Source organism: Zootoca vivipara, chromosome 12 (assembly GCF_965207765.1).
Source record: "Zootoca vivipara chromosome 12, rZooViv2.hap1.1, whole genome shotgun sequence".
Lineage (NCBI taxonomy): Eukaryota > Metazoa > Chordata > Lepidosauria > Squamata > Lacertidae > Zootoca > Zootoca vivipara.
The window spans coordinates 35332243-35357520 of NC_142595.1; the positions used below are offsets into that span (position 1 = coordinate 35332243).

At 47.5% G+C, this 25278-nt stretch overlaps 1 protein-coding gene across 1 annotated transcript in view; it reads left to right on the plus strand.

Annotated features, from left to right (window-relative positions):
• Positions 1–9465: 9465 nt before the first annotated feature.
• The window catches only part of BRSK1 (BR serine/threonine kinase 1), a 51615-nt gene continuing 35802 nt past the window's right edge, over positions 9466–25278 (plus strand). The window contains exon 1 of the mRNA XM_035135295.3: positions 9466–9616. Within this exon, the coding sequence (XP_034991186.3) occupies positions 9499–9616 (118 nt within the window). The 5' untranslated portion in view covers positions 9466–9498. The remainder of the gene's footprint in view (positions 9617–25278) is intronic.

Below are 25278 nucleotides of genomic sequence, written 5' to 3' on the forward strand. Positions count from 1 at the left end.
ACAGCTCAGCTAGGGTTTGCAGGGAAGAACGAAACAGCAGACTGGGCTGAATGGAGGTGGGGGCTCGCCTGGGTTGGGGATGGGGGCAGGACGGGTCATGGGTCGGGACGGGGTGGGGGGAATCACAGGGATGAGCCACAGCATGGCTGGGTACAGCTAGTTATTTATACCATATATAATCAACTATAAGCCTACTTTTTCAGCACCAAAAATGTGCTGAAAAAGTTGCCCTCGGCTTATATTTGAGTGAGGCGGGCAGCAGCAGAGAAAGGCACAGGACCGGGGGTTCGGAGAAACGCTGCACTGCAACTCTCCGAACCCCCGTCCTTTGCCTGCTCTGTGTGAGGCGGCAGGGAGGAAGAAGTGGCGAGGAAGTGATCCTTCCTCGCCGCTTCTCCCCCCCACCCTGCTGCCGACAGCTGGGAAAGGCATAGGATGGTATTTATTTTTATTTTTGAAATTTACCAGTAGCTGCTGCATTTCCCACCCTCGGCTTATACTCGAGTCAATAAGTTTTCCCAGGTTTTTTTTTAAGGTAAAATTAGGTGCCTCGGCTTATATTTGGGTCGGCTTATACTCGAGTATATACGGTATATATAAAATTCTAAATTTGCATCTATGCATATAAGTCAACCTGTACATTTTTTTGTGCAAATATTTATCCTAGTTGGTCCTTTTCTCTTGGTGATAATAGATTTCCTCCTTCATGTGCATAAAGTGGCCATCTTGTTGCTGCTGCCGCCAGGTAAGCTGTGGAGCTGTTGTGTCAGGAGTATGGGCAGGAGTCAGGCTCTGGGGCCTGTAGTGCCTTGCAGGACTGGGGCCTGCCTCAGCTTGTGCTGGGGAAGCAAGGCGTGGCCACACAGGTGAAGACCTCAGCTTGTGCTGGAGAGGCAAGGAGTAGTCACCCAGGTGAGGCCACTTGAGATCTCACTGCACCTGGTGGCAGGCGCTGGGAGGGATAAAAGCCCAGCATTTCCCTTCAGCTCTTGGCCACAGCAACGCTATCCTTGCCTGGTTGCATCTGGCCTCCTGCTCCTTGGACCCTCGCCTTGTCGACGCCTTGCTCCTCGACCCCTGGACCTTCGCCTTGCTTCTTGTTCCTTGGACCTTCGCCTTGCTTCTTGTTCCTTGATCCTTCGCCTTGCTCCTTGGACCCTCGACTTGTCGACGCCTTGCTCCTCGACCCTTGGACCTTCGCCTTGCTTCTTGTTCCTTGGACCTTCGCCTTGCTTCTTGTTCCTTGAGCCTTCGCCTTGCTTCTTGTTCCTTGGACCTTCGCCTTGCTTCTTGTCCCTTGATCCTTCGCCTTGCTCCTTGCTCCTGGGACCCTTGCTTTGCCTTCGCCTTGCTTCTTGTTCCTTGGACCTTCGCCTTGCTTCTTGTTCCTTGAGCCTTCGCCTTGCTTCTTGCCCCGTGGACCTTCGTCTCTGCCTTGCTCCTTGACCCTGCAACTGCCTGCTGCTGGACACTCAGCCCTGCACCTGTTCCTGCTTCTTCACCACCATCTTGCCTCTGGTCCTGACGCCCGCCAACCGGACCGTGACATGTTGTAGTGCCATTGCTACAAATGGGGAGGCAGGCATTAGTCAGGGGTAGGGGAATGAGGGATAACCAAAGACAGCCTACACAGGGCCCTCCAAAATCTGCTGCTGGGCCTGCCCCCCTACCCTGAGGATCTCCTGATTGAATAGTAATAACTATAATTACAATTATTTAGAAAGATATACGGACTGCTTAACCAAGGAGCTTCCTTCCATATATTGCTTTATTTAACTTTTTTGAAAACACAAATTAATGATAAAACATAACGAAACAGATGCAGAGAGGGTGAGTATTAACATAAGAGGCTTAAGACAGCTCAGTAATTATACTTCCCGATAATCTTTACACTTCCTTTCTCCTTTAGAATTTCTTCACAGGGCTTTTCTTTGCAGGGTTTTGAGATGAAGAGAAAAATCAAAGAGCTTTCTAAGAGGTGCATGTAATAAAATTGTAGGTAAAACACAACAAAATCCACAAAATTATTTTTTAAAAAAAATAACCATAAATAAAATGATTATCATTAAACCACAGAAAACAAATATCATCTGCCGGCCTTGATGTCCCCCGGCTGTGAAATGGAACCAGTGTTTTCTAGGTTGTGCTTTCTGACTGCAGGGTTGTGTTAGGTTGACTTGTGGGACCCTGGGATAGCATGTGGATAGCATAGCTTGGAGGCAGCCGACTTAAAACAGCACACGTGTTGCTGATCTGTGATCATGGTCATCAGCAGCTGTAATAATCAAGACTGGCTGACTGACAACACACAATCGCTGTGCTGGAAGGGAGCTTTTGTCTGAGGACCCTGCCTCCCTACCCCTGCCCACATTCACCAGCAATCATTGGGCACTGCCCTACTTCTTGGGTCCCAAAATATTCCAAGGACCGGTGGCAACAACAACCCTGTTTTTGGGTTGTGTGGGGAATGCCCACGTCTGCACGCAAGGGAGAGGATGTCGACAAGACGGGGTTCCTTCTTCCTACATCACCCAATAAAAATAAACTGGCCTAGATTTCTGACTTGGATTTAATCAAACAAACTGAACAACTAAGGAAAGAGGCAGAGAGAGAGAGGGAGGGAGCGCTGGGATTATTTCTGCCTCGCAGACAACTTGAAAGTTCATCATATCTTCTTTCGAAATGTCAGCCGCTGCCTTCCTGTCCTGCTGGCGATATCTTTCTGTCCCTCACCCACATTTGTTCCTAGCTTGAAATGGTAGCATTGCAATGGTCAGGTGAGATGCAGAAGCGGTGGGGGTGTATCCCCACCCCACCCACAGCGCTTCCCCCTCTATCCTGATCCTCCTTGCACTCATTTTTGCCCTGCCTCTTGGTCTGGAGACCTTCGGGGACAAAGAAAAAGAAAACAAAGGTGGGTGAATATCCCAGTAAAATAAATACACTGCAAACTGGATCGCAGCACAGCAGCAACAGCAACAACAAAGGCGCAGAAATAGAAACTCAAGGTTGCAGGCCAACCCAGTCTCGAGCACTGTGAGATTCCAGGGGTTCCAGGCATTTACCCAAGGTCTGTGTTTCCTTTTGGAAATGAGGCGCAGCAGACTGTGGTGTCTTCATGATGCATGGTTTATTTACACATATTTACAACCTGAGCCTGCAATGGAGGGGTTCACAGCATTTAGCTGAGATGCTCTTGCTTCTCCCATAGCCACAGCCTTGGATTCTAGCAGAAATCAGGCATGGCTTCCTCTCTCTCTGACTTTCTAGCTAGCAGCTTTTTCCTCTAGGTCACATCACGGTAAAGGTAAAGGGACCCCTGACCATTAGGTCCAGTCGTGACCGACTCTGGGGTTGCGGCGCTCATCTCTCGTTATTGGCCGAGGGAGCCGGCGTACAGCTTCCGGGTCATGTGGCCAGCATGACAAAGCCGCTTCTGGCAAACCAGAGCAGCACACGGAAACACCGTTTACCTTCCCACCAGAGCGGTACCTATTTATCTACTTGCACTTTGACGTGCTTTCGAACTGCTAGGTTGGCAGGAGCTGGGACCGAGCAACAGGAGCTCACCCTGTCAGGGGGATTTGAACCGCCAACCTTCTGATCGGCAAGCCCTAGGCTCTGTGGTTTAACCCACAGCGCTACCCGCGTCTAGGTCACATCACAGTAAACTCTGCCCTTAAACTTCAGATTGGTCCCTCTAACTATCTAAGAGCTGCAGGAGGGGCCACACCCATTTGTTATCTGGCACAGAGCCCCTTTCCTTTGTTCTCTTAATGGCCCATCACCCAGACAGTTACCTCAACAGGAAGCTGGCCTGGCTTGATTAGCTTTTAACACTTGCTAGGATTATAAGCGCCTGATACCCACAAACGCATAACATAAATTTATGCCTGCTGAAAAAGCATAAATCGTTCCCCCCGTTTTGTTTCCTCCCTCCCACACCTTTGTTTAAAGGGGGCTTTTGAGGGGCTTTATTTTGCTGTTTACCCTGATGCTAAATTGCTTGTGGGTGCTACATATTTTAGTGCAATCCTATGCACATTTACTTGGGAGTAAGACTCAGTAAAATATGCACAGATTACCCATGTTATTTGGGGGGGTGGGGTTTTTTTTAAGATAGTGCCCTCCCCATACCATACATTGTTTTGTGTCATTCTATTTTAATGTATGTACATACCACTGTGTACTTTTTTTATTCAAAGATGCAGTAGAACAAAAGTAACTCACAGCGACTTACAGTAATAAATAAATAGCATACATTTAAACCAGCATATCTAAATCTAAAACTCATTCATATTTTTAAAGGGCAGGACTGAAACACCCCACCCACTGAAGGAGGGCACAGTTAATTAAAAGCCAAAGGCCTGGTAGAAAAGAAATATTTTTCCTGGTGCTTAACTATATATATAAAGTGATTCTAAAACATCAATTCTCCAAAGGTAGATCCTGATGAAGCCAAAATGGCAGCATCCACACACACAAGAAGATGGGATCAGCAGGTCTGGGGAAACCCCAAGGCCTGCAGAAGTCCAAGATGGATCAGTGAACTCATTTGTAAGTGTCCTGTGTTCCTACATTCACCCCTCCCTGTGCCTGCTTGTAATTAAACGCACGCAGGTATGGTTTATCAGGATTCCTTGAGGGTCACTTCCAGTCTGACCCTGGCCTTGACCGAATGCATATCCTTGCCCTGTTTATCCTCACCTCCTCCTCTGCTGTGCCAAACTATTGATTGTAAGCTCCTCAAGGCAGAGACCTGTGACCCAAATGTTAAATGTTGCTTCTTGGGGGGGGGGTGTTCAGCAAATACCTCTCCGCTGCCCCACCCCCTGCAAGTCAAGAGGTGCATCTTATCTGAGGCTGGCCGAGTTCATTTTGGCCCCACCCAAGTGGCAATACAATAAATTTAATGACTATTTGCAGCCTTTTTGCAACATCTAAAATTAGCTGCTGGAGGAAGGTAGCCTCAGTCTCCCTAATAGGGACAGCCACCCATCTATTGTCTTGTTTCTTGAACTCTAATAACGCCTCTTGTGTGATTGGAGACAGAGAGGATTGTGTGTAGAAACTAGCTTACTGCACCAAGGAAAAATTCACATCCATTGCCCTGCCAGCTTTTGCCCCTGGCCCCACCCACCACTGCCATGTGGCCCCTGGAAAGTTGTCAAGAAGGGAATGTGGCCCTTAGACTGCAAAAGGCTCCCCACCCTTGCTGCAAAGGGCCATGCATATTAATGATGCCCTATAAACAAGCAGGACCCAGCGCTGTGGGTTAAACCACAGATAAGGGCTTGCTGATCAGTAGGTCGGTGGTTCGAATCCCTGCAACGGGGTGAGCTCCCGTTGCTTGGTCCCAGCTCCTGCCAACCTAGCAGTTCGAAAGCATGTCAAAGTGCAAGTAGATAAATAGGTACCGCTCTGGCGGGAAGGTAACGGCGTTTCCGTGTGCTGCTCTGGTTTGCCAGAAGCAGCTTTGTCAAGCGGACAAACACCGGCTCCCTCGGCCTATAGAGTTGGACACGACTGGACCTGATGGTCAGGGGGCCCTTTACCTTATAAACAAGCAAACAGTGCGATGCTGGGCCCTGTTCACTCTGAAGTAAGCTTTTCAGTGGAGAAGCTTACGTTTTTTCGCAGAAGCTTATGAAAAGCTTGGCATCCAAAAAAACCAAAGTGTTGTACCAACAAGTACAAAATAACCCCTCTGCAGTGCCACAAATCCAACTCAGTAGTGTAACATTGGAAAATGTCAATCACTTCTACCTGGGCAGTTACCTTTCCACAAGGGCCAACATTGATGCCAAAATCCAGCATCTCCTGAGCTCTGCGAGTGCGTCTTTCTCCCGCTTGGAAGTGCAGAGTGTTTGAGGACCAGGACATTTGCAGGGAAACCAAAATGCTTGTTTACAAAGCTATTGTAATACCAACCTTGCTGTATGCTTGTGAAACATGGACCACTTATAAACGCCATCTCCAACACCTTGAAAGATTCCATCAACGGTGTTTCCGAAAATTTGTACACATCACTTGTGAAGACAGGCGAACTAATACCAGTGTACTGGAAGAAGCAAAGATCGCCAGTGTTGAAGCAATGATTCTTTAACATCAACTTTGTTGGACTGGTCATGTTGTGCAGATGCCTGATTATCATCTTCCAAAGCAATTACTGTATTCCAAACTTAAAAAGGGAAAGCGTAATGCTGGTGGTCAACAAAAGATGTTTAAAGACTGTCTCAGGGCAAATTTTAAAAAATGTAGCACAAACACCAAAAATTGGGAAACACTTTCCTGCGAGCACTCCAATTGGAGAACAGCCTTTACCAAAGGTGTCATAGGTTTTGAAGACACTCGAACTCAGGATGCAAGGGAGAAACATGCTAAGAGGAAGGCACGCTTGGCAAACCCACACCGTGATCAACTCCCGCCTGGAAACCAATGTCCCCACTGTGGAAGGACATGTGGATCCAGAATTGGCCTCCACAGTCACTTATGGACTCATTGTTGTTGTTGTTGTTTAGTCGTTTAGTCGTGTCCGACTCTTCGTGACCCCATGGACCATAGCACGCCAGGCACTCCTGTCTTGCACTGCCTCCCGCAGTTTGGTCAAACTCATGTTCGTAGCTTCGAGAACACTGTCCAACCATCTTGTCCTCTGTCGTCCCCTTCTCCTAGTGCCTTCAATCTTTCCCAACATCAGGGTCTTTTCCAAGGATTCTTCTCTTCTCATGAGGTGGCCAAAGTATTGGAGCCTCAGCTTCACGATCTGTCCTTCCAGGGAGCACTCAGGGCTGATTTCCTTAAGAATGGATAGGTTTGATCTTCTTGCAGTCCATGGGACTCTCAAGAGTCTCCTCCAGCACCATAATTCAAAAGCATCAATTCTTCGGCGATCAGCCTTCTTTATGGTCCAGCTCTCACTTCCATACATCACTACTGGGAAAACCATAGCTTTAACTATACGGACCTTTGTCGGCAAAGTGACTCATTGTTAAAACCGTGTTTATGGAAGACAATCTTACTTGGCTATGAGTTACAGGTAGGTAGCCGTGTTGGTCTGACATAGTCGGGCAGGGGGGGAATTCCTTCAAGTAGCACCTTAGAGACCAACTAAATTTGTCATAGGTATGAGCTTTCATGTGCATGCACACTTCTTCAGATACACTGAAACCAAAGAAGAATAAACAAGCAAACAGTGTGATGCTGTGCACTGTTCGCTCCGAAGTAAGCTTTTCAATGGAGCTTACTCTCGTGTAATGATGTGTAGGATTACAGCCTTATTCTACTCTTTGAAGACTTTACTGAATCTACTCTCTGCATCCCTGTATCAAGCATTTCTTGAGCAAGAAGAAATCCTTTGATGTGTGTAAAGATCTGTTGATGGAAGTGCTAATCCAGACCGGTCATTATAAAGAGGGACAAAAGAAGACACCTGAAACGTCACCTAAAACCAATTGCAGGCAGATTTAGATCAACACAGTAGCTCTGCTCGGATCAGGGTTTATTTTATTTTAAACTTTTATTTATTATATTTATATACCATCTGTTTATCTGGTTACAGGTAGGTAGCCGTGTTGGTCTGGATCGAAGTAAAATAAAAAAATTCCTTCAGTAGCACCTTAAAGACCAACTAAGTTTTTATTTTGGTATGAGCTTTCGTGTGCATGCACACTTCTTCAGATGGAAGTGTGCATGCACACTTCTTCGTGTGCATGCACACTTCTTCTTCTGTTTATCTGAAGAACTCGAGGTCTATGAGCTTAAAGCTGAAATAAAGTGATTTGGATTTGAAGAACTTGAGGTGGCATACATGATTCTCCTCTCCCCATTTTATTCTCACAGCAATCCTGTGAGGTAGGATAGGCAGAGACACAGTGACTGGGACTCCAGGGAGCTTCATAGCTTCATAGGTTTCCCAGGTCCTAGTCCAATGCCCCAATCATTACACCACATTAGCCCACCGATGGCAAAGTTTGAGTGAGGCAGTCACCACTACAGATTCCATGGGGGGGGGAGGTTTCCTCTTTTAGAGACCATTTAAACCACCTATGGCTACATAGCTGCCGTACATTTAAAGCATATGACTCCCCTAAAGGATCCTCGGAATTGTCACGGACCTACAATTCCCAGCACCCTTAGCAAACTACAGTTCCCAGGATTCTTTGTGGGGAGCCATGTGCCTTCAGTGTGTGCTGTGCACGTGACCTGTGTCTTTGCCATGAAAGGGAGGAAAGTTCCACCTCCTGTCTCGAGATCTTTTCCGTCTCTGGAACAATGAGCCCTCTCGTTAAGTGTTCTGTTACAGTATGTTTGTGTGTGTGTGCGCGTTCCCATCATATTAAAGCTTCTGGACTCTCTAGACACAAACCTGGAGACATTACCCACAACCAGGTCTCAGCAGAGGCCTACCTCCCTTGCACACCTGAGATTGCATGGCCTGTTCAGACAGGTATAGACAGATGCCCATCCAGAGAAGTGAGGCTACAAAACACAATTATTATTATTTTGGTAAAACTAAGGTTCTGTGTCCTGCATGCTTAGAACTACACCGCTCTCTCGCAAGAGCAGAGTTACAGGTATGCATTTTCAGGCTGTCAGAGCTCATACTCATTGTTTGGAGGCAGTAGGAAAATCTCTCTCTCCCTCTCTCCTGTGTGGCCACACCTGATCCCTTTTTAATTCAGTGCAAGCCTCTTTGCTCACGCACACAAACATGCATGCATTTACACACCTTCCTCCCAAAATCACATAATCTCTCAATTGCATACATCTCTCTCCTGCAAAACCGCAGTTGCATCCTCTCCCGCACACACACACCGTGTAAAAACCTTGCACAGATAATATATCCCCACCACAGCCACACACCATCAGCAAATGAAAAACTACCTCCTCTAAACCTCGCAGATAAATGACACAATTTCCCTCTTGCCACAGAGGTCCTATCCCTGGTTAACCCCTCCCACCCAGCTGCTGCACCCCTCCCCGCTGACCCCTTCTCCCCCCACCGCACCCCGCCCCCAAATCCCCACCCCTTTCTCCTGCCTGGGGAGGAGGCGCTGCCTTTGTTCCGCCAAGGGTTAACCCGGATTGTGTCTGTCACCCAGTTGCCCGGATGCTGATGTAAGGGGAGAGCTCGAGAGATCCCTTCAGATTGCAGTGAGAGGAGGCGAAGGACCAGAGCAGAAGAGGCTCTCCACCAGCATCTTTCATCCACGGCAACAGCAGCACCAGCAGCAGCATCCTTGGCTGGACCAGCTGGATGATGCTGGTACCCGGACTGTAGCATCCTTCATCCTTCTCTCGCCTCCCTTTCCCTCCCTGATGCCGAGAGCATCCCCCTCCCCCTAAATCCTTCAGGATGCCGGCCCCGGTATTGTCCCTATAGGGGGATATCAGGGGGGCCTTGCCTTGCCGTGCCTCTCCCCTCCCCTCCCCTCCCCACCCCACCCCAAATCCCCCATCTCTTATTGTTGCTCAGAAGGGTGGCAGACAAAAGCCATGTCCGGTGGCAAAGAGGCAGGTGGGGTCCACCCCTACCAGCCACAACAGAGCCAGCAACATGCTCAGTATGTGGGGCCCTACCGGCTGGAGAAGACACTGGGGAAAGGGCAGACTGGTGAGTACTTGGCACCCTGCTGCTCCTGGAGGTGGGGTGGGGTAGGAGGGGCAACCCCCATGCCACAGAAATGGGAGAGCCCAAAGCTTTGCATGTGGACCAGAAGTGTTTGTCCCATTGCAGAATGAGGGTGGGGGAAGAGATCCGAAAAAGAGAAGGCAGATGCATTTCCTGTTGGGGAAAATAAATTGGCCGCAGTGGTGGTGGTTGTGGTTGGCGAAAGCTGAATTCTTTTCTGTCCTGGAGTTTATTTGAGGAGAGCAAAGGGGGAGTCTTGTTTGGGGCCAATGGCATCTAGGTTTAGTTGTCAGGAGAAGGGGGCAGCAACACTTTGGGTGTTGGGGCATCTCTCTCTCTCTCTCTCTCTCTCTCTCTCTCTCTCTCTCTTACACACTGTTTTATTTGGGAGTGGAGAGTAAATGTTGGAGAGTACCAGAAGGGGAAAAGGTGTCAAGAAGATGGTATCTGTTAGAGTTCAGAGGAGTACATTAATGTTTACCCTGCTGGACTTTGTTTGGGTTCCCTGTGCATGGCAGGTAAATAGTTTGCTTTACAGAGGTAGCAGATAGAAGAAGAAAAAGGAAGCGAAAATTAAAAAAAAAAACACAACAACAAATAGGGGCAGGTTTTGAAAGGGGTTGTGACCATTCTTGTACTTAGCAGCAAGTGCTGTTGGGGGATAGTTGGGTTCTTAGGATCACAGTGCTTTTGTGGTACTTGATAGGTAGGTGTGTTTGTGTGTTTTAACGCACATGAAATGCCCAGATGGAGCTTGGAAAGGGAAACACAGCGAGGGCAGCGATGGATTGACCATATTTTCTGGATGGGTTACTTTCAATACCTCTTGCCCAGGTGCCTGTGCCCTGGTGGTTGGGGCCTGAAGCAGTTCTGTTTGGGATGAAGCAGTAGCTTAAAAAAACATAATGCTGCAATGACCAAGGTTGGTTGGGGAGGGAGGAAAGCAAGAAGAACGAACTGCTCCGGATTTATTCCATAATACAGATTCCCTACCTCCAACCCCCCCTCCCCCCAAAAAACCAGTCTGCTCGGTGGGGAGACCGGACATACACCCATCTCTGTCTCCTTCCCCCCCCATCTCTATTTTGCCAAGACTCTGTATTTATGAGGGGGCAATCTATAGGAGAGGCCTATAGATTTTTCTCTCCCCCCCCCCCATACACCAATCTTCTCCTGCTGCAGCACTCTGGATGAATGGAAGAGTGCTGGGTGTTTTGTGTTTTTTTTACTCTCTGCAGGGATGCCGATTTGATTGTGCGGTTTAGATTATGGGGCTTGGTTATGAGAGAGATTGCTTGAATAAATGCCTAAAGCCTGGGTAATATGAAAAACCGTCTCCTTCGGCTCCCTTCTCCTCTTTTTCGGGGACAGTCAGTTGCTGGATGGAAGGTTGAGGATGGGAAGCGGGGAGTGCAGGAGGGGGGGGGGGAACGACCATCTCTCTGCAATGATGCAGGAAAACCCAAACCACAAGGCCCTCTCTCTCCTCTCTCCCTCTCAATTTGTGTGTGTCTGTGTGTAGAATGAGTATTGTGGCTTGGAAAGGGGGAAGATTACTGCAGTGGCAGAAAAAGACACCGTGAAAGGGGGAAGAAGGAGCTGGGCTATGTGTGTGTGTGTGCGCATGTTTGGGAGGGTTTTTTTGTTTTGTTTTAAGGAATCATAACAATAATAAATATCTTGAGCAGGTGGGTGAAAGAGACAGAAGAGGCGGCAGGGGATAAGGGAGGGCGGGATTTTGCTGAATAATCATTTCTGCACCGTGGCGGCAGGCAGTTCACGCAAAGACATTTCAGGAATCGCAGGCTGAATGGGTAGGTGGATGGAGTCTTGCTGGGGGTGGATGGGACAAGGCCTGGCTGCATCCCTTACCCCAGAAGGAGGGGAGACCAGGAGCAATAGGACAAATGGACGCCTCCTACGGCGGACAAGAGTTTGCTTGCTCTTTTAATTTTGCTTGGGTGATCTTGCCGCCGTATTTCTAGCAATCTCCTTTCCTCTTCTCTGAAGGAGTGTTATTATGGTTATGTGAATCCTCAGTTGGCAGGAAACAGCGGAAGTCCATGGACCAGCAGTGACATGCCCAAGGTCATCTAAGGGATGTTGGTGGCAGAGATAGAAATCAAAAACTGTGCATATCCCTGTTCCTCCTTGGCTATCCTGTTCAGTGTTGGTTTCCCAGACCTGAAGATGCTGAGTAGCGAAATGATAATAACCATGGCCAACTTAACAGTGTTCTCCCACAGGACAGGTCACACAAGAATTCTGCACTAGCAGTGATCAGAGACCTGAAATTCTGCAACTGGAATACAGTAATTAGAGTAGGCTTGTCTCCCCACACATCAGTCCATAGCAGGCATCCCCAAACTTCGGCCCTCCAGATGTTTTGGACTACAATTCCCATCTTCCCCGACCACTGGTCCTGTTAGCTAGGGATCATGGGAGTTGTAGGCCAAAACATCTGGAGGGCCACAGTTTGGGGATGCCTGGTCCATAGTCTCAACGATCTGAGATACCAGTGGGTTGGATCCAGGTTGTTAAACTTTAGTCTCATTGACTAAATGAATGGGACTTAAGTTAGCCAAGATTAACTTGTCCTATTGATTTCAGTGGGGCTGAAGCTGCCTAGATCCATTGCCCTGGAGTGCCTTGGGCAAGTATGTCGATTATGGCTTACTTACTATTTTTAAGGAGTAGCATTGAAAAATATATGAAAACATATACAGTACATATGAGCAGACATGGGGTGGAGGGAAACCTCATCACTTTACTCACTCTTTTGCTTTCCTTACGATTCCCAGCTTTTAAAAGGCTGTGGGACTCACCTCCCATGTATGTTGTCAGGTCTAGGTACACTTACAGTACCACAGAAGAGGTTAAGGATGCTATTTATATACCTTTTTGTTCGTAGAATTGGAGTTTATAGATACAAACCCAAACCCAAAGAGAGATGTAAACTCTTAATGTGTGGGATATCCATAATTTAGGATTGAAACATGGGGAATCCCCCCCAAGCTCTAATTCAATTTAACAGGGTCACCGGAGGTCAGATAAAATTGCCGGATCCACACTATGGATTCCCAGTTGACCAGTCTACTGTTCTGTCCTAAACCATGACGCTCTGTGCCAGGTTTGCGAATGCTCCCGCCAGCGTTGCTAAGCTCGCAAAACGTCGTACTAACCCATACGATCAAACTCTCTCTAATTACTAGAGACAACACATATTTTCTGGTATGAGCCCTTGGTCAATCCTTTGCTTTTTTCGGAGGCAGTGTGTTGAAATTTTGTTAGTGCGTGTTGCTTGAGTTTATTGTTCATTTTTCAGATTTGAGCTGCCGAGTTAGACCTAGAAGTTAACGGTGAATGAATGGATTTCTTCCTTATGGTAGAAGACAAGGCTATCATTGGTCACCAGCGATGATGGCTACACTTTGTCCCCATGGTTTGGAGGCAGTCAGGATTTTGGGTACCAGTTGCTGGAAAGCACAGGAAGGAAGAGTGGTCCTTGTGCTCAGGTCCCGCTTTCCCACTGTGGCATCCGGTTGGCCACTGTGAGAACAGGATGCTGGACTCGATGGGCCATTGGCCTGATCCAGCAGGCCCTTCTTGTGTTCTGATTATGGATGCATCTTGTCTTTAGTGCGCACAGGTGTGTGTATATGCACGCACACGAACACGGTGGCACTATCCAGTGACATTTCACTGCCTCCGAAGTATGTTTGGAACTGTTATGACATATTGCAGGCGATCGTGTTTGTCAAACATACTTCCAGCCAAAAGAACAACACCTTTTTTTGGCTTTTAAATAAGCGTCTCCCACAAAACACACAGGCACAGCATGTAGCAGGGTGAGTGGAGCCTTCAGCAATGTGTCATAGCATGCGTGTGTTTGGGGCGGCCAGAACAGGATTAGCTTTGAGGTGTCCCTATTTTCATCTGGGAAATGTTGGCGGGTATGCTAAAAGTCCCTTCCTCCCAGATAAAGTACAAATGGGGGCAGGCCATCCTTCCATAGAGAGAAGACCTCCAACCAAATAAAAACTCCATCCCACCACCCAACAATTTTCAAAATATAAAATTGTGAGGGTCAGTGGGTGCCGAGAGGAGTTGTCTATCGGCCCACGGGCACCACATCGGGGACCTTGGTTGTATCATGTGAACATGGTGATTGTTTCCCCCTCCTGCTCCTATTTACATCCTCAGGTATTTGGAAACGGTCCACATATCCACACCTGTTCCTGCCCAATTGACTTTTCTCAGCCTGTCCAACTTGTGTTCCAGTAAAAGAAACATAGCCCACCATTTGGGGGAAGCGAGGTGGGACTTGATCCATCTTCTGGCTTTTCTGCTGGGCTGCAAAGCAAGGCATGGCCAGGGTGTGTAGGGGGGAGAATCAGATAATGTAGGGACAGGTTAGCTTGCGGCATATATTCCTATCCACAAGGGGCTGTCCTTATTTTTGTGTATTCCCCTCACCTCTCTCCCCCCCCACCCCCCGGTAAATTAATGTCCACATTTTTGCCTTTTTGTGAGTGCCTTTTTCAGATTTCGCTAGCATATTTCAGGAATTGTCACGATTGAGTCCCTAGATATTAAATCTCTGGAGTGGGTGATTCTAGTGTGCATGCATAAAAATGCAGGCACATGAACACTAAAGGCTCACGCAGAGAGCACACGTATTGCCATTTCTCACACTGCAGTTCTAAGGTATTTCAAAGTATTGATTGCATAGTGAAGTAGGGTTTTCCCCCCTTGTGTGTCGAGTTTAAACCCAAAAGAACCACCGTACTCCTTGGCTTTGAAATCAGTGAGGGACAGGCTATTTCAGAATAAATAGGCACATCATGCCACTGGCGATGAAAAGATCTCAGCACTATGTAATAGTGGATGGACTGGGGCTTCCGAAGTGAGCTTTGGTAGGATCATAGAGCCAGGAGGTATCCCAAAGGCCATCTAGTCCAACCCCTGACAATGTAGAAACCTGCTGCTTCAGCATCTCTGTAAGGTGACCGCCCTGTCTCTGCCTAAAAACCATTCTAAGAAAGGTATCTACGGTACTCAGCCTTAATGTGCATACTTTCATCTTCAATGTATAAATTAAACCTCCCCTCCTTGTAATTTGAATCTGGGTCCTGCCCTGTGTTCTATTGCCTCGTTTTTTAAAAAATTATTACATTCATATTCTGCCTTTTCTCCAAGGTGGCTCCTCCACCCCGTTTTATTTTCACAACAATCCTGTGAGGTACGTTAGGCTGAGAGGGAGTAGCTGATCCGAGGTCACCCAGTTAGCTTCATGGCTGAGTGGGGATTTGAACCCTGGTCTCCCTGGTCTTAGTGCGACACTCTAACCACTATACCACACAGTCCTTCACATCTTTGAAGATGGCTGTCCTATCTGTGTTGTCCCTTCTCCAGGCTAAACAGACCCGGCTACATTGCCTGTTCCTTATAGGACTTGATCTCCAGGCCTCGTGTCTGGACACACTCCAATTTGTTCATATCTTCCTTAGATTGTGGTGCCCAGAAATGTACACCATGCAGTGGGGACTGAGGTCTGACCAAAGTGTGGGGTGGCCGTGTGTCCTTTGTTTGAAGAACTGTCAAAAGACGGGCCTCTATTTGAAGGCCTGGCTGGTCCAAGGCTGGTTTAAAGAGAGAGAACCATAAGAAGGGAGAGCAGGCCAGGCCACCAGGTTTCTCCAGCAACCGTTGCTATCTGTTCAGCCGACTAGGCAGGCACACAGTACAGTATTGCAGGAATCCTGGAAACTGCCGTTTTCCCCCTTCCAGAACTACAATTCCCTGCACCCTACAATTCTCAGGATTCTTCGGAAGAAGTTACGTATCGTGTGCATGTAACCCACAACTCTTCATAGAGACAAGGAGGTTTTTCTCTCTTCCCGCTACTCAGTCTCATCCATCCCTGCCCGTTTTTGAATGTTGTGTTATTGAGGTATTGTGTTTCTATTTAAGTTATAGTTATCATTTCTACATTTGCATCTTTGATATGCAAATTGATGTCCTCTTGCGACCTATTTTTCCTGGAGAATGCATTTCCTTTCCATTCCTTTTTAAAAAACCATTTATTTTTGCATTTTCTATTTTACATATACAAGTGAAATAAAAACATAAACATATAATCCCCTTTGACTTCCCTCCCCCCCCCGCCATTGTGGATCATAATATAACGAGCTTTTCCGCTTTTTTTTTTTTTGGCAATGCTTAAATGCCAACCTTACCGCAACAGAACAGAGTAGTACCACACCAACAGAAAACAGGAGCGTTGCAAGGATGCCCTGGTTTTTGGCTCTCAGAATTTTATTTATTTATTATGTACTTATTGCATTCAAACCACACCTTTCTTCTCCAAAGCGCCCAAGGTGGCATGTATGGTTCTCCCTCTCCTGATCCCCACAACAACCCTGTGAGGTAGGCTAGGCTGAGAGGCAGTGACCGGTCCAAGTTCACCCAGTGAACTTCATAGCAAGCTGACTAAGGATTTGAACCCTGGTCTCCCAAATCCTAGTCAAACACTCTGACCACTGTGGTGTGAATAGGGTTCAGGGCCGTCTTAAGCGCCCCTGGCGCCGTGGAGCAACGGATCCCTCCGGTGCCCCCCCACCCTGTATCCCAGCGCGGCGGGCGGGCACAGCTGCGTGGCGGGCGGGCAGGCACAGCACGGTTGCCGTGGGCGCAGCTGTGCGGCGAACCGGCCGGCCAGCGGGCGGACGCAGCTCGCGGCGCCCTCCTGGCGAGCCGGCGCCGTGGTGTCCTGCGCCACCCAGCCTGGCCGTAGGGCCGGCCCTGATAGGGTTGCCAGACTCAATAGAGGACAGGACTTCTGTGCCTTTAATTGCCCTGCTCTCTTTTGAGCTTGGAAACCTTAAAGAGAAAACCAGCAGACCCTTTGCTTGGAAATTAAACAAAGGGTCTGCTGGTTTCTCTTTAAGGTTTCCAGACTCAAAAGAGAGCAGGGCAATTAAAGGCACAGAAGTCCTGTCCTCTATTGAGTCTGGCAACCCTAGGTGTGAAACCCTGGTTGCCTGACCCCAGTGGGATATTCCAAGCTCCCTCCCTGAATTTTAGTGTTTTTTTAAGTTAGACCTTTTACTTACGAAGGTGTAAGGAAAAGCAGGCAAGCAGAATTCTACCCAGTTGTACCCAGAAAGATGTAAACTTGCTCCTGCCTTCCAGTGTCAGGGCCAAAGAGTGCAAAGGCAAGCGGGGAAAAATGGACAAGCCCGTAGCACTTGTTTTTTTAATTAAATGTAAATAATGTTCGATATAATCAAATAACTTAGAGCAGGCATCCCCAAACTTCAGCCCTCCAGATGTTTTAGGCTACAATTCCCATCATCCCTGACCACTGGTCCTGTTAGCTAGGGATCATGGGAGTTGTAGGCCAAAACATCTGGAGGGCCGCAGTTTGGGGATGCCTGACTTAGAGCATATCAGGCCACCCACATCTGTACTCTGGATAATCTGCAAGGATTCGCCGCCTCTTTAAGCAGCCACCCACAGTGCTTCTGGCTATGGTTTTATTTGGGGGGGGGGCGTGCAGACATCAAGGTCCTAGAAGGCCACTGTCAGTGGCTGGTGGGCTGCGTTTTGCTTGGTGGGCTGCAAATTACGCAGCCCTGCTCTAGGCTAAAGACAATCTCTTCCTTCAGCCTTCTTGCATGTGATTTGTCTGGTCTGCTTATTTTGACAACCGCACCACACCACTATGACACCAGATCCAGCGACTTAGATAGAGTGCGTGTCTTATTCATTTATTTTTTTAATTTTCTGACAGGCTGAAAAGATGTATATGGGTGTGAGAGGATTTTTCTTTCTTTTTTTCCCATGACTCAGTTTGTATTCTCACAATGTGAAGCTGAGTTTCAAGGTCAGAGGGAGAGAGAGAGAGCACCTTTTGGAAGTTTGCATTTTAAACACACACACACCCCTGCCATTGTTGTGAGGCTTCCATAGCTTATTTACCAAAAATAGTGTGTGTTTTCTGACATTTGCTCCTGGTAAACCACTGTCCCTATTTTGCCTTTGAAGGGGGTACAGCAATGATGATGATGGTTTATTTTAGGATGCCTTTGCTTTCTTTCAGCCTTGTTAGTAGTAAGTGGGACTTAAAAAAACAGGAAGCAGTTATGTCCCTTTTACTAATACACTCAAAGAACCAATGGATGGCAAGCTGTTGCAGAGTCAACGAGCAGCGTTCAGCTCAGGTTGCCAACTTTTCCAGCTGGCTCTGCAGCTGTGGGTTTGGCAGGGTATTATATTTATTATATTTTCATCCCACCCTACTTCGAAGGATCTCAGGGTGGTCTACAAAGTTCTACCTCACTCACGCACATGTCTTATCCCCACAACCGCCCTGCGAGGTAGGTTGGGGGAGGCGGGGAGAGAGACCCAGGATCACCCAGGGAATTTCATCATGGCTGAACATGGAACATGGGATTTCTGAGTTCTAAATCCAGCACACTGTCCATTGCACCACACTGGCTCTCACGTTGCCACATGCTGTTGCTTTAAATGACATAATCCACAGCAATTAGCAGGGGATGATATTTTACTTCTGCGATGGCTCCTCAGGCAGCAGAGCATGAGAGTCTGAATCTTGGGGTTGTGGGATCGAGCCCCACGTTGGACAAAAATATTTCTATATTGCAGGGAAATGGCCCCCGTGGTCCCTTCCAGCTCTATGATTCTACTGCTGCAGGGCCAGCCCTGCCCATGAGGCCGACTGAAGAGGCTGCCTCAGGTGGAGGAATTCTGCAGGGTGTCCTCCTTGTGGGCAGTGGCGGCTTTTGCCAAGATCTCTCAGAACTCGCAAGAGCTCTGCAAGATCTCACGAGAACTTGCCGGAAGCTGCCACAGACGTGCAACCCTGGTAATAATAATAATAATAATAATAATTTATTACTTATACCCTGCCCATCTGGCCGGGACTCCCCAGCCACTCTGGGCGACTTCCAAAAGAATATTAAAAACACAATAAAACATCAAACATTAAAAACTTGCCTAAACAGGGCTGCCTTCAGATGTCTTCTAAAAGATAGTTGTTTACTGTATTTCATTGACATCTGATGGGAGGGCGTTCCACAGGGCGGGCGCCACTACCAAGAAGGCCCTATGCCTGGTTCCTTGTGACCTCACTTCTCACCATGAGGGAACCGCCAGAAGGCCTTCAGCGCTGGACCTCAGTGTCCAGGCAGAACGATAGGGGTGGAGACGCTCCTTCAGGTATACTGGGCTGAGGCCGTTTAGGGCTTTAAAGGTCAGCATCAACACTTTGAGGTAGTTGAGGCTATGGTGGCCTGCCAAATGGAGGCTATTATTTGTATACTTTTTTGCTGGTCAGGCCTGAAGAGGGCACTGAAGCCTAAACCACACATTCCTGGGCGGCTTATCATGCTGTCCTGCTCTCTGGCCCCTGAGGTGCCTGATCCGTATATTCCCTGATATGCACACACTGCCCCATGGCAGGGCAGCACCTAGAGAAGGCCCTTATGGCAGAGGAGGGGAACCTCTCCTAGCACATGTTCTGGGCCACCATGAGAGAGCTGAGGGCCAGTGGTGGGCGGGGCCATAGGCAAAGTGGGTGGAGCAATCGATGGTGACTTTTCTCACCTTTGCTCAGTAAGCTACGTTTCCACACACAGAGACACACCTGACCCCCATCACCTCCATCCAGGAAAGCAAGAGGCATCGTCAGAGTTCACAGACACATTCCAGCCAGGCAAAAACACTGGAGGAGGAGGCAAAGTAGAATTGCGGGTATGTGACCTGGGGAGAGTTTGGCAGGCCAATGGAGCTGCATTTGGCACCTGGGCCCGAGGGTCCTCATTCCTGCCATAGGGGCCCACAATCCCTGGATTCTAGAGGTGTTAACATAGGAGCATTTACCAAGTCGGGCCATCTAGCTCAGTGCTGTCTACACTGACTGGCAGCACCTCTCGAAGGTTTCAGGCAGGGGACATTTGCAGCCCTAGCTGGAGATGCCAGGGATTCCACATTAAGCACGGGAAGCCGATTCTCTGCCTTTGAGCTTTGCCTGCTACATATATTCAGCATTCATAGAGGATGCTGCCCAGGCCTCTGAACTTCTTGATACCAGAGAGCAAATGTATGGCTACATGTTTGGGTGCGAATAAAGAAAGAGCTCAAGAGGTGATGCAGTATGGGCCTAACAACGGGTACCATTGGCTCCCAGAGCCCAGTTAGATTTGCTGGGCAATCGTATGTATGTCAACCGCATTTTGCCTTGTTCACATATAAGGTGGGAGCGAGATCTACATTTTATGCCATAGAGGAGAATCTGAGGGAGCAGAGAAACCCATTTCCTCTCCAGCCTTGCCTCACTTGCTTGGCTCACTTCTGGTATTGGGGCTGGCAGGAGGGGACGGCGGCTGCTGCTGTTCAGTGGATGTTAGACCATCCACTTTGCATGCAGAAGGGCCCCCAAATATTTATGTATATGGAATTTATGCCAGTAGCATATCCGGGGAAGCGCTAGGAATGTCCCCTGCTTCAAACTCGGGAGAGCCTTGTCTAGTGAACCTAGACAATACTGAGCTACAGGAGGTGGACCAAGGGTCCGACTCAAATCCTTTCACTCAGCCTGATGTGTTTGCAGGGAGATCAGATGTTGCTGACAATCCGATGGGTATTTTTATTTGTTTGCGGAGTGGTTAGATGACGCCCCATGCTTTCCAGTCACTCTCCTTATGGCAGAAAGTCTGGTCCTTTTGTGAGGAAGTGGGTTAGTTGGCACAAGACCTCCCAGTCAACTCTGAATTGTGCAGCCTGAATTGGCTGGTAGGTAATTGGATTCCACCCAGGAAGAGTGACAGTCTAGAAGTGCCCTTGGTATAAGGCAGCTTTCTATGTCCTTATGCTTAAAAGCAGCAGAGTGTGTCAAGGTAAGGCAGGGAAGCATGATGAAATTTTGGCTCCCTTCTTTCTTTTTGTGTAAGGCATGCAGCCTCCCTCCCTCCTCAATTCCTGCTTGCTTTATGAAGAGGGCAAGCATGTATTTCACATGTATGTGTTTGCCCGGCACACAAAGTTTGGCCCCAAGATGTAAGACCCTGGGCTGAGAGGAGCAGGGAATGGAGGAAGAGTCTTGCCCTACAATGTTTTGTGCACGCTCCTGTTTATTCTGCATGCAGTCCACTCCCAGTGCTGGTTTGCGAAGTGGTGTACACACAGTGTTAGCCACAATGCAAATCTATCCTGTCATTTCTTCTGAAATATTGTATGTGATGCATCCTCCCCCAAAACCAGCTTCAGTCCAAACAGAGCTGCATTTCAAGCAGGTTAGTTGGCACAAGACCTCCCAAACAAGTTGGCACAAGACCTCCCAAACAAGATGAATTTTAACAGGGAGAAATGTAAAGTACTACACTTGGCCAAAAAAAATGAAAGGCACAAATACAGGATGGGAGACACCTGGCTTGAGAGCAGTACATGTGAAAATGATCTAGGAGTCTTGGTAGACCACAAACTTGACATGAGTCAACAGTGTGATGCAGCAGCTTAAAAAGCCAATGCAATTCTGGGCTGCATCAATAGGAGTATAGCATCTAGATGAAGGGAAGTAATAGTACCACTGTATTCCGCTCTGGTCAGACCTCACCTGGAATACTGTGTCCAGTTCTGGGCACCACAGTTCAAGAAGGATACTGACAAGCTGGAACGTGTCCAGAGGAGGGCAACCAGAATGGCCAAAGGCCTGGAAACAATGCCTTATGAGGAACAGCTTAGGGAGCTGGGTATGTTTAGCCTGGAGAAGAGAAGTGTAAGGGGTGATATGATAGCCATGTTCAAATATATAAAAGGATGTCATATAGAGGAGGGTGAAAGGTTGTTTTCTGCTGCTCCAGAGAAGCGGACACGGAACAATGGATTCAAGTTACAAGAAAGAAGATTCCACCTAAACATTAGGAAGAACTTCCTGACAGCAAGAGCTGTTCGACAGTGGAATTTGCTGCCAAGGAGTGTGGTGGAGTCTCCTTCTTTGGAGGTCTTTAAGCAGAGGCTTGACAGCCATATGCCAGGAATGCTTTGATGGTGTTTCCTGCTTGGCAGGGGGTTGGACTGGATGGCCCTTGTGGTCTCTTCCAACTCTATGATTCTAGGTAATGTGCACACAGCCTGTGTTTCTATCCAGCCCTATTTGCTAGGTGGGAGGGGGGGGTATCTAAGTGGCCTTCTGGGGCAGGGGCCATTTGAAACTCACCACCAGTCCTCTTGGCTGGCAGTTAAAATTTTGCTTTCTCCAGAATTACCCATGTGATCATTGGCCTTTATCTCAGGGATCCGCTGATCCCAGGTGAGGTGTCTCAAAAGTCCCTTCAAGGCCCGTTATTGACTGAACTTGTTGCTGATGCCAGGCTCAAGCTAAACTGGAGGTACTCCTTGAGCAAGGGACATGGGTCGTCCAGGATAAATCCCCCCTCCTCAAATTCACCATATTCCTCCTCCTGCGGGACAGGGCAGTACAGTATGGGCAAAAGTGGAGCAGGATGATGGCAACATTTTTAAATTGAATCCCCTGTAACGATCACTTGTTTATCTCATATATGCCATCCATTTAATCAAAAGGGACTACTTTGACACTTGACTTTGAAAAGGGATTTGTCTTGTTTAGAAGGGGAACAAATTGTCCTAACCCAACCTTCTTCAGCTATGCTGACTGGGGTTGATAGCAGTCGTAGGATGTCTCCAGACTGTTAATATTTTTCAGAAGGGATTCAAGCGCCTACCAGGAAATTGTTGGCTTTGCATAATTAAAGTGGATTAAAGCACTCTGTTGCCCTAGCACAAGTCCACTTTTAAAAAGTAGCCAACTTTTTGCAGTTAGGAAAGTGACAGTGAAATGCAGAATGAACAAATGACTAATTGGGAAAACATATAAACTCCACACAAGCAAATCAGGATGAATGCTCATTGTTGTGTAACAATGTCCCCAGTAGATTGGGACAAATGCTTAGTAAAGACTGGATTATAATCTAATCTCCACATAAACTTTGTTCAAGCAAATCAGGGTGAATGCTCAATAAATAAATCATCTGAGGGGAGTCAGGTTGGAAAAAGTTGTACTAACCTTATGGATTAGGACAAATTATTGTGAGCTAATAATTTTGATGAGCTAATTTGGAAGGCTGGTATAGAGTATCCTTTGTTAGGGCACAATGATGGGGTAGATCAGAGCCTGTTATCCAACAGCTTGTCGACTGATTCCAGTCTGTGAAATAATCTTTTAGCAGTTTTAGTAATCTCATTACATTCAATGCCACTTTCAGACATAAGGTGTATTTTGGAGCTGTAGGACAGGCACTGATCTGGGCTAATTTTGGGGCAGCTGTTGCTAATTCATAGGATTTCTTTGAGAACCCCACTCTTTAGAAGTCTTTACAGTGATTCATCCTTTGCAAGGGCAGGGAATAGGCAGGGAATCTGAATTAATTGGGGATCCATTCATTACGTCTGGGAACCTGATAAATAGTGACGGTATTCAGTCTCTCTTTTGCATGGTGAAAGGTACCGTTCTATAGTTGTCACCATGCACAGGGTGCGCTGCCAGGCATATTTAAATAAAAATGAAACAAAAATACCCCCAACCCCTGCAAAATAAGTATTTAGCAGCATAGCTTTGAGATTGCCTAGTTGCAATCTCACATCCTTTATAAAATTCATAAAAGGACTGCACATCCTTTATAAAATTTGCGGTTGTTTTTTGAATGTTTATAACAGGCATCCCCAAACTGCGGCCCTCCAGATGTTTTGGCCTGCAACTCCCATGATCCCTAGCTAAGAGGACCAGTGGTCAGGGATGATGGGAATTGTAGTCCAAAGCATCTGGAGGGCCGAAGTTTGGGGATGCCTGGTTTATGCTGTCTGTTGAATGTTGAGCTGAAATATAACTGTTGAGTAACAAATGTAACTTTCACTCTGGAAAAAAAAATATTATTATACTGTACAAGAGAGAGGGGGGGAGGGAGGGAGAGAGAGATGATGATGATGCAAATGCTACTGGGTCTTTTTAACTGGTGATACCAGGAATTGAACCTGGGATGTCCTGTACGTGAACCATGGCTCTGCCCCTGAGCTATGGCCCCTCTCTCCATGATCCAGGTGGATTCATTATCCCAGCTCCCCATCCTTAGAATGTACTCCACAGTCAGGGTGCCTGATGGGCAGAGAAAGGTCCAGCTCTGTTTTCTGCAAGGGCAAACCGACACTGTATGAGCATCTGCTGGAACCTACTACCCCTTGAGAAAGTGGGGAGTACAGAAAGCAGCCTAATGAACATGGTCCCTTCCATGTGAATTGGGAGCATGATGTCTTCCAAAGTATTCTTGAAACACATTGACACCAGGATTTAAGCATTTCCTTGCAAATCGGCAACAGATATTGTGACACACCCCCTGAACTCTCAGGGGAAGCACTGATTTCCTTTGGATAAGATCGCAGAAGAGTTTGGCTGTAATCCTACATGGCATTTGCCTGGAAGTAAGCGCGGGTGGCGCTGTGGTGTAAACCACAGAGCCTAGGGCTTGCCGATCAGAAGGTCGGCGGTTCGAATCCCCGCGACGGGGTGAGCTCCCGTTGCTCGGTCCCAGCTCCTGCCAACCTAGCAGTTTGAAAGCATGTCAAAGTGCAAGTAGATAAATAGGTACCGTTCCGGCAGGAAGGTAAACGGCGTTTCCGTGCGCTGCTCTGGTTCGCTAGAAGCGGCTTAGTCATGCTGGCCACATGACCCGGAAAAGCTGTCTGCGAACAAATGCCGGCTCCCTCTGCCAGTAAAGCGAGATGAGTGCCGCAATCCCAGAGTCGCGACTGGACTTAACTGTCAGGGGTCCTTTACCTTTACCTTTTTATTTATTTATTTAATGCTAATTTTTATTGGATTTTTAAAACATAATTAAGCAAATAAACAAGCAATATAACAAATACACCAACAAACACATACATAGAAAAAAAAGGGGGGTAAAGAAGATAAAAAAGAAAAAAGAAACTTTAAACCATCCATTCTTCAAATCATTATCTTATAGACTTCCCCTTTCACCCCCTTTCTGATCTTCAATTTATAACCTTCTTTAGCAATATCCTTTATCATAATTTTCCAATCGTTATCTCAGTTTTTCTTACATATATTTTACTGCCCCCCTCCCCCACCTGCTTCCCAAAGATCCCCCTGCCACCAAGGAATCCTCAGGTGTAGTAGGACAGAGGAGGAGGAGGCAGTCCTTTTTCTCATTGAAGCCCCCCCCCCCATCCCTCATCCCAGCACCTCCCCTTTACTTTTACCTTTCAAGCCCCGTTGAACACAGTGAGGCTTACTTTCAGGCAGACAGACCTAGGATTGTGGCATAAAGGTCTCTTTCTAACATTTACATTGTTTGCAAATGTGCTGGGAGATCAGAGGTGTAAACAAAGCTCACTGCGTTCAGTAAGCGTGCACAGAAAGTGTGACTTATGTCCCTCTGTTACGTCCGTATGTGCAAGCCTCTAGTCATGGCATTAATCACTCCAAGGTACTAAAAACGAAAAAGGTAAAGGACCCTTGATAGTTAAGTTGCGAACGACTCTGGGGTTGCGGCGCTCATCCCTTTCTATAGGCCGAGGGAGCCAGAGTT